At 39.3% G+C, this 10,721-nt stretch overlaps 1 protein-coding gene across 1 annotated transcript in view; it reads left to right on the top strand.

Annotated features, from left to right (window-relative positions):
* Window positions 1-2,133: 2,133 nt before the first annotated feature.
* LOC119741107 (neuroblast differentiation-associated protein AHNAK-like) overlaps window positions 2,134-10,721 on the top strand; it is a 45,068-nt gene continuing 36,480 nt past the window's right edge. Inside the window, 1 exon segment of the mRNA XM_038216783.1 lies at window positions 2,134-2,753. Within this exon segment, the coding sequence (XP_038072711.1) occupies window positions 2,438-2,753 (316 nt within the window). The 5' untranslated portion in view covers window positions 2,134-2,437.

Genomic DNA, 10,721 nt, shown 5'->3' with positions numbered 1-10,721 from the left:
CCGGACTCAATATTTTAAAGGCCCCCCCCCCCAAGAAAACCAACCCAAAAATACAGACGCTTTTAGTGCAGACAGAAACTTAATCAGGTAAAACGCGGATGAAGTGTCTCGTTTAAATGGCGCGGTGAACAAGCAACATCTCACAGCTATAAAATTATTTGGGGAAAAATAATGTGAAGATGTTGGTATGTTGGGTTACAATCTAAAAGCACTGGGATAAATGATTGGGGGACATCACCATTGGCGTCCCCTGCCCAAAAATGATCGGGGGACATGCCCTCCCCCCCCCCAGATCGCCGCCCATGACTAACAGACTTCAGGCACTTTTTTCTGAGCTTGATTTTTTGGGCACATTGCTCAATGTGGTTGGATTAAGCTCCATGGGTTAACCACGACAGCCCGTATGACTGTTTACCGTAGGCACGTGGGTTTTTTTTTCCCAGCATGCCCGGCAGATGAGCAGAAAATACAAATGTACTAATCATAAAGTATGTTAAAATATTGGGTTTCATACAAAATTACAATAGCTTCACATTTACAAAAGCCTCTTTTCAAACGGCATTCGGGACCTACATTCACAAATTGTGTCGCCATAGTGGTTATTGCAATTGTGTTTTTTTTAACAAACTCAAAACAACTTTCCAATCTATATATGTGTTTTGTTTAAATAATTATTATTATTATAGGCCCTATATAGATTGTACTCTTTAATGTTAAAACGATATACATGTAGAAGATTTAGAATCAGAGCTTTCTCGCCAAATAACAAGTGACAATAAAATGATGCAAGTATAGGGCCTACAATGTGTTCGTTATACCATGGAGAAATGAAACATATTACTGGTCATCATTTTCTGTCAGACGGCCAGACACAGCACTACGTACTTTAGGGCATCGTGTCCTATTACCGTTGAATTGAGGTCCAAAGAATGACCCTGCTGGCTGCAGGAGACAGCACAGTCTCCCGTCAAGATGACAAACCATTCCAGTTCTAGATGCAGGGGCGGGGGTACGGGTACGAGCGAATTCCAGTTCACCCCTGTGCGTGGATGTGTCCTTTCACTGTGACCGTATAGAAACAACGAGTTAACGACTCGATGAAGGCGGGATGATCAACGAAGCAAAATATTCGCATGTTTGAGGGAAATTTTGTGACAACACACAAATTAAAGAAATGAACTGGTCACTTCATGGTATACCTAAATATAGGTGTTCACTTTTTTTAAGTAACTTAAGTAAGCATACATTACATCAAACAGTTTGTCATGCACTACTTCTTGAAATATACTGTATGGATACCGTTTTGCAGTATTTTAGAATCAGATTTTTCAATGTATCATTTTCCAACATTCTTTTATTAAACCTTACACGCCACTATGTTTTATTGAATATCATGTCACAAAACAAGGTGTACTCATCGACCAACTAAATTGTACCATTTAAATGATGTGACCCTCATGCGGCCTGATACATCAAACCATAAAACACTTTCATTTTGGTCAAAATTCGTTTGCAAGCAAGTTGTTGCCGGTTTCTGTATGCACACCAGTCAGGATTAAGCACGGGGCTAGGATTCAAGTACAGTTGAATTTCAATAAAATTGGTCTCTGAACGAGATAAGAAAATTTAAAAGTGCAGGATGTTCGTGCCAATCTATTTTACATGCTCTTGAAAAGAGAGCCTGATGGATGGGTATATATTGAATGCTGTTACCCGGTAAATTCTGTTCTCCACGGTCTGTTGACCTGTATTTTTATTCATCCATGGTATCATGTGTGATACATAAAAATCATGAGACTGAAACAGACATTGTGGAGCCCCGTGTGTACAGTGATCAACAAGTAAATTCGACATCAAACAAATTTGAATGCCACTGTATTATATACATGGCTAAACTTTAGTCCCAAAAAAATGACGAAATTGCACTGGTATTTGAATGGTGGGTTCACTAGAACTATTGGAACAGCACCAGCAAGGACGAAGCGTTTTGGTCCATTGGGTGCTTTCACTTCAATTTGAATACGCTTTGTGTGTGAACAAACCTTTTGTACCTGGTCCCTGGGCCGGGTGTGTGCGTTGTAAACCTACGTCTACATGTACATTGTACATGTACATGTACATTGTACATCTACAGTACATGCATTGTGTGCAATGCACGGGCTCGTTGGGTTGTGGAAGCTGCGAAGCCACTCCTCCGCCTACGTGCATTTACCTACATGTACCATGAATATTTTGTGGGCTGCATACTCAATGTGTGAGACAGCTTCACAGCTCTAGCCCTGTCAGGGTAATAGTCGTCGTTGAACTGGTCCTTGATATGTAACTTTGTCGTGAGCGCTGCAACTTCATTGGCACGCTTAAACTTTTTCCCCGTTCTGACTATTCTTGGAGAACCATAAATCGGAGCAAATCTAAACCGACAAAAAAGGTGGGAAAGATGGGCAACCAAGAGAGTGCTTCTGCCGGTATTCACGTTGAAGGTTCGGTGTCAGCATCGGGGGCCGTCGACGCTGGGGCAACCGCGGAGGGCAAAGGCAACGGTCCGCCATCCCCGAAAAAAAGGCGTCTGAGTTTCAAGTCGCTCCGGAATGGATCATTCCGCCGGTCGTTCAGGATTCGCCGGAGTGGACGAAGAAAAGCGGTCAAAGGCAAGGGCGAGGAGAGAATCGAAATGGAAGGGGATGTTTCAGACGAGCAAGGGGCAGCGGCTCGGGCTGCTGCCAAACTGAAGGCATCAGGCAAAGGGAAACCGGGTGAGTTTATTCGAAATGTTCATTTACTTTATAAACTAAAGTGTACATATTAAAACTACACAGTTTGAATAGAAAACACGTTACCAATTATGGTATTGTAAAGATCTGTCGGAAATGTTTTATGTTTTTGAAATGGGCACTCTAAAAATATATATTGTAAATATCAACGCTCTGTGAACAATGTTGCGCCACATTACACCGGGGAAATTTCAGACACACCCCGTTGACTTTAGGTTAGGTATGTGATCACGCAGAAAAATCGGGGCCTTACATGCCTTAGCAAAGGGGTTGGACGTGGAATGTATTAATAAGACATGAGTGTATATGTACATGATGTGCTTGCCTAACTTCATTTGACGACGTTTGTATAATGTTGTCCATATAGTTCGCTGTAAAATTCACATGAAAACATTTTATTTACAACTTCAATTGTGATGTATGGAAGTTGAAGCTCTGAATACCAGCACATAGGAAGGACCGTGCTCTATGGTTTAATGGTATACCAGCGAAGCGCATTCCATGCATAATTGACATTGTGGTGAAATAGCCGCAGTGCTGTGGCTTGTTACTTGTAAGACTTAAAGAAAGGAAGCATGTTTATCATTATAAATTTTGCAAAATATAAATACTCATAGCAGTTTGAGTTGTCATTTACTTGAATGATTTGCACCAGAGAAGCAAAATAAATAATCGGGTTAACGGATTTAAAACCAAAATGTTAATTGTTTTTTGTTTTATTTGTGCAATCTTGGATATCAAACTCTGTTGAATTGAAATGTTGTTATCTGTTGAGTGTTGGGCAAATGCCACTTTGTCGCGACGTGGACTACATCTCCTCATGAAGCACACGGCAACATTTGTTTTTCGTCACCGTTCTTTACATATCCGAAATAAAGAGGGATCCTTGAAAGGTTTCTTGATTTTTATTTCATCCATGTTGTAAGTTGAAATATTTACGTGAAGAGCTGAAATACGTTTTGTGCAACACAGCATTGGCGATACTTTCGCGCCATTTACTTTGCAGCCTTCAGTAGGGGCGCAATCGACGACACAAGCGCCGCTTTTGTTGAACAAAAATCAATAAATAGATCAGTATCACGACGTGGTCTTGGTGGAATCATGGAGGAAAGTACCTATACATGTACTACTAGTAAGAGGCACATAGGCCTTCGAACATGTTTAGCTTTGCACAATACTTGAATTATGACATCACGGCGAAAGTTTGATGTCGACTTGTTTGCAAGTCTTTACTTCAACAAAGATAAGTTACCCTTAGAGAAACATGATACGCAAACACACCGAACCCAAACAAACTATACATGTCCGTCGCGTCGGGATTGCTCCATTTCTTTTTTTAGGTCATAAGGTTTATCTTAATACGCACGCAATCGATATGTAAGTCTACTGTTCAGGAAAACACACTCCACTTCGAGTTCCTAAGGGCTGGATACCCAGTTCGTTGAACTGTTATGACACTTTTTTCTTTATGAATGGATACTGACTGTTCATTGACTGATACTGACGGCTTAAAATAATTAATTGATATAAGTTACTGTCAAGATTAACCGACAAAAGTTTACCTTCCTATAGTACTAGTGAACTCGCCCACCTCAAGGGTACACCAATGCGTGTAATGATACGGTGCATGCGGTGTACTTAATCCAACCCATAGATATGGGCCATCATGTTGTGTTTGGAAATAAAAATAAACGTCTGGGGACTCGTTACCTACAGCGTCATGTGCTTGTCGTGTCTTTTGTGTCTACTAAGCGAAATAATTATTTCGCTTACAATGAGACTGCGTACAATTTATTCAGAAACAATAAAACCATAATGATAAAAAGACATCTGGTTCTCTTTTTATTATACAGTTGTGTCATATTGTATTTTTAGGAACTGTACGATTTCTCAGCAAGAACAATATATAAAAACCTTGTCGTCTGGCAAGGCCATGTTTAATTTGTTTAACTTGTTAAGTTGTTATAGAAAACATTCCTGTGATAATTATTATTACAGGTTTCTCAAAAGAAATTTCATTTGGAATTTCAACAATAATAAATTCGTTATTAATTAATTTGGATTTAACTGCGATTAAACCCGCCCGAAATTCGAAACTCTACTTATAGCCTACATGACTTGTGTAAGTTTTGTGGTTAGACTTATGAGGATAATGATCGCCACTTGACTTTTTCAATTTAAAGGGTGATCTTGCTGGGGGAAAAAAGCATCCGTGCTTACCGTTTGGAATGTTTAATTGAAATAAATGGTAAGAGGACCTTTGTGGTTGTGGGCGTGTCTAGGTTGCTGTCTTTTCTGAGTTGCGGTAGGTCAGCGCCGTTTATTTCCAGACCAGTATAGATATAGAAACATCAGAGAATGTCATGCATTGGACCGTCGTTACCGACGTTGTCCAATTGTGTTATGTCCTTCACATTCTTTTCAAGGTGATGTGCAGTTTTCACGAAAACCCGGGAGACGTAGACTTGCTAATCGGTCTCTACTACGATACTAGATTCAAGGAAAAATAATAATAATAATAAATAAATAAATAAAATTAAAAAAATAAAAATTTGAAACGAAACAAATTTGAGTGGGGCTATCAATAGCGTGATAATACCGTGACAGGATTTTCAAGAACTTGAAATAGAATTTAAAACAAAACAAATTTGAGGGGCTACCATTTTGAATGGGGCTGTCAAAAGCATGATAATACCGTTGTCACATGAAAATCCGACTCCTATAAAAATCGGACTCTATTGAAGTGGCAATGAAGCTGTTCTTTGTAAATTTGGGTTCGCAAGGTACTAGGGTCATGATTGTTTGATTCGTCGTCTGGCTCCTCGATGCATAACATAATACATTCTTGTTTAATATTAAAATAGTGATGTCCTTGGTACATTGAACCATTGAACACGAATTGTGCTTTCAGTTGAACAGTTCTGGTGCACATGTGCTGATGCATAAAATAATAATGTCCTTAAACATACAACACATGTGAATGTCATGTGTATAAATCTATAAAATTTTCGACAATGATTGGATCGTCAGTGTGTTTTTTTAAATTAATGTGTAAAGTTTTAATTGAAATCTGGAGAGCAAACAAATTTGATGTGCAAAAGTGGCTAAGATGGAACTCCTATAGTTAAGATGCACGACTTGACAAGAGGTTCGTTTTGTAAGTTTTTTTGCAGACTGCAAGGCACAGTAGAACATTTTCGATTTGGTACTTGTCAGTGGGTTCAATCACAATATTGAATTATATTTTTCAACTTGAGGTATCACTTTCACCTACTTAAATTGTGTACATTGTTACTATACATGTATTGGTGCGCGCTTGGATTTAATCGTTATTGCCCCCAACCGCCGGGCGCCGTCTGTTATCCTCATACCAGCACGTCCAGATTTGTTGAAAGTTTACCCATTCCATCCCAAATACACACGTGATTTGAAAGGCCTGGGACATGTTCACAGCACGTTGGACCATAAATCAGACGCAAACAAGTTATACAAACATTGCATCGCTTTGAAGGAATACGTTTGTTTGTGTTAGGCGAACGTTAGCGAATGTGGACATGCACTCACTCATGTACAAGTTTGCCCTATTCACTTCGTGCAAATAATGAATGTTCAAAGAACCATGACCCTATGGAAAAAAATTAGAAGAGCTTAATACATAACAACACAACAACATACATAAGAGCACCAACTTTCCTAGAACAACATTCACTCATTATTGTATACGTTTTTATACTAGGTGTCACACAACGATTGTTGTCATGTATCCAGAACCTTTTGTATAAATTGTAAGAAGCTTAGTGACATGATGATGTGGTTAATCATTTACATTTATCCCAACCTAATTATTATCTGAAAGTTTACTTGGCTTGAACTATATCTGCAGATCTTTATGTATCTTTAGGCTACAGTATGATAAAAGTGAGATAAGATATTACGCCATTTTATTGCACGTTTTGTACAAAGAGACTTCAATGGCGGATCCAAGGGGTTGGATAGGGTGGCTGACCACCCCCTCCGACTGACAAATGTTAATTATTTGTAAAATAAAATATAAAAATCCCAAATTTCCTTAACTGTCATTGCAAATCTTGTATCATAGGGCTTTGGTCCCATGCGTTGAACCTCTCAGCAACCCCTCCCCTCCGCCCCCCACCTCTTGCACTTCAACAACCCCCACCCTTGGGAAACCCCTTCCTCCTTGATCCACCACGAGATTTTGCATGAAAGAAAAAGGTGACAGAAATTCAGCCAAAATTTAAAAATTAGTCTCAGTATCACCCATTCGTCAGAATGCGATCGATCTGGTTTGTGTATATTATGCAACCCCCACGACGGCCATTCGAGACGACTGCATATAGTGACCCCAATTTATGAAAAACGACACGGCTGTAGATTGGTAAATAACTGTGAGTTGTACCCGATGAAGACATTCCCTGATTGGTGATCAAATAAATGGATGTGGATATAAATAGCAGTAGATGAATCTCCACGAAATACAAAATCAAAGACGATTCAAAACTTGAATCTTTTATTGCGGCAGACACTTAAGTTCAAGGGCCACCAAAACTCCCTATAGGTTTGGAGAGAATTTGACGGTAAATCGTTCTTTGGTATAGGCGAACGAAACTTCGGGCGTATTGCATGTAATCTCGGGAACATCAACAATGGACCCTTCTGTCCTGTCAATCAATTAGATCACGACGTTTGGTCATGTAACTTTACAAAAGTTGCTATCGGCGTCTTCCGCCATTAGCTCGGTCAAACTCGGTAGGCCTTCGAACCAATGGGTTACGTGGGAGTCGCGAACATTCTTTTCATTATTTTAACGAAAAAGAAAAGGATTTCATACATATTATGTTTAGTTTCGGGGTTTTTTTCGAGGGGGGAACACCTGTAACACTCTGAAAAGGCTTTTATTTAGGGCTGCTTTGCAAAATGGTAAGGCCTCAAATCTTACTTAAAATGGCAGGAAACAGTCCATCCTGCGAAAACTGAATGATTGTCGCACCGCAATTCAAATTTGTATCTTACTACTCTATCTAAACGTGGGCGTTTTTTTTTTTGGGGGGGGGGGGGTTCATGCCTCATTTACGAAATAACGTTTCATTACTCGGAAAAAAATACTTTAAAATGTGGGGGCGTTGCATTATCTTTTTTTTTTTGAGGCTAGACATTGTTGCATGCCTACGCAGTGCGCGTAAGCAGCGTGGGATTTGTGGCTTTACTTGTTGTGAGTATAGTTCTCGCGAAAACCTGCATTTGCTCGTTATGGTTTGATTGTGTACCTTCTGCCTGTCCGTCATAATCATACAAGCTGTCTGGCCTGCCGTAGTCATTATGCAAGTTGGGAGTTCTAGAATTTGCACATGAGCCTGAACTAATGTAAATAGTGTTCACGAAAAAAGGGCAAAAATCTCCTGCAAAACTCGGTGCAGGTATAATGACAATCCTCCACATTCACGATCCTCAAAGTAACTTATCATTTTAGAATAAATGGTAAACGTATTTGGTTTCTTCTTTAATTCATGCATCCAAATTACTTGATGTGTGGCAAACAAATTGCGATGATATAAGACCCGTTGCATTGGCCCTATAACACTATAATATATTTTGCAAAAGTTTGTGTTTATGTTACTACTTTTAAAATTAAATGTATTTTCAGCATATCGGTAAATAAAATCTCGGCTGGCATTATCTCCACAATCCTGCCAAATCAACCTCTCTTCGTGACCTTTACAAAATTCTGGCAAGCAATTCTTATACATTATTTCACTGCACTGCACTGGGACCTTGAGTTGATGTTGTTCTGACACCAGAAGCCAGACAGTACTGTTTCAATTCCCAGGTACCGCTGAACCATAGAGCCAGCAAGCGCTATGGCTAAACTGAGCATTGTTTGGTAACCCAATGCCAGTTGTTCGCTACCTGCTGCGCAACGGAGCTATATTATAGTTGTCGACTTCTTTGGAAGAGCGCCAGTTTTGTCTGGCATACCCCCCCCCCCATATGTGACCGTTGAACTTGACAGCAGACTGCAAAATTAATGTGCTTGTAATGCACCTAGTCTAGTGATTGCGCCCCCTATCATGAAAGCCGGCCGTTGCCAAAAATCTAAAGCCTATTTTGACGTATTTGAAAAACAGTGTTTGCATCCTCTGAAGTTAATTTTCAGCTGCGGTGTTTCTTTTTAAAAAAACCCACACACCTGCCTTATTAGGACGTTGCATGCCAATCCACCTAAATCTTTAGAGTGGCTCACATTCAGATTAAAGTTTTAAAAATGTTTCTCTGCATCGAAATCAAACAAGTTTTCATTCGTCGTCTTAGAGTCATTTGAGGATATTCTTCTGTCGCCACAACCGCACAAGAATAACCGGTTCCCGCTTCCAGAAAATATGCATGGGGACCGGTAGCTATATGCTTCTCGTGGCATGTAAAGCTTTGGATTGGACAACATTAATTTTGTGCATGCGTAGAAACAAAGTTATATTATTTTATAGAGATAATATTATTTTATAGAGATAATGAGATAATGTGTAGTTCTCAATTTCTCATGCTTAAATAAAATCAGTTAACTACATGGTATGCAGAAACTCTTTGCATGGACCAATTAAATGATTGTGATCGCAGTACCTCTTTGGGAATTACCATGCTTGAGCTTCCACAGCCCGCAATTAATTCGAAATTGTAGTTTTGTACATAATTAAAAGTGGGGTTTTTTTTCGTTCGCTGTCTATTTAAAATGAGAACATAATTAAAAAGAAAGAAGAAACTATTTTCGGAGTGAAATTCGATAATATCACGAACAGCAAACAGTATATCTTTAGGTTAAACTCAGAGGAAGCGACCCAGGTCGTGAAACAGTTCTCCACCTGTAATTTTAACTTCCGAATTTGTTCCAAATCCTGCTGATACGCTCATATTAAAAAACGTCGTGATATCAACAATTTTTGCAAAGCATGCATGCACAAAACACTCATCATTTTTAAAGAATCCTTATGTCTTATTTTGCCGAAAAGAATACTTTTGTTTTATATTTGGCATCTGCAAGTGCATCTCTCTGAAAAAAAGCTTTTAATATTGGTTTTATTAGTGTACAAACAGGTTCTCGGTCCCTATGTTATTGATTCTGATAGCGGGCAGGCCTATGTACAGTCTATACCTTGCGAGAACTGAATTTTTGACAGGCCGTAGATAATTCGAAATTTGTAGAGTTATTATTCAGCAGCTAAAAACTTGGGTCGATAGTGTGTTTACTGTGATAAATTATTATGCTAGTACATGTATATAAAGTCGCGTTTAGCACTCCCTTTCTTCCACGTCGGACACGTGTGACACTGACAAGTAACCCATACCAATGCAGGAAGTAATTTATAAACCACGATAATCCGGTTGATGATGGTTTGGTTTAATAGGGGAAAATCCTCGATATTATTGTAATGGAGGGTCATAATTGACACTACGTATAAAGGATTAGACTAATAGTATAGGGCTATAGGCTACGTTTCCGAATGATGTGACATTCAACTTCAAGGAACATATACCTACAGACATACTTTGGCCTAACTTGTCAAAGTGTATCTGAGATTTACATGAGGTTCTCTTGCTACATTTTCAATCCAGCTAAGTAAAATCATGGATTCCTTCCTCCACGGTAAAATGAAGCTCAGTTAAGATTGCTCTTTCCCTGACCCGAAAGCATGGTAACTCAATTTTTTTGTTGACAGAGTAGGTATGATGTACATGTTCAATACACGTTGCATAAGCGTATAGTGAAAAACCCGCCCGGCTCAGTGGATGCATGGAGTGTTTCCTACCTCCACGGTGGTTGGGTGGAGTTTATTATGTTGAGATGAAGGGTTGCACTATATTATGAGGTTTTGCAACCCCCTCCCCAAATACAGGTTAATGCACAGATCTGTTTTCTCATCGACTGACTGCAATAATTGG

The sequence above is a fragment of the Patiria miniata genome, unplaced genomic scaffold (genome assembly GCF_015706575.1).
Source record: "Patiria miniata isolate m_02_andy unplaced genomic scaffold, ASM1570657v1 HiC_scaffold_11, whole genome shotgun sequence".
NCBI classification, from domain to species: Eukaryota; Metazoa; Echinodermata; class Asteroidea; order Valvatida; family Asterinidae; genus Patiria; species Patiria miniata.
This window is presented reverse-complemented; position numbering and strand designations above follow the sequence as displayed.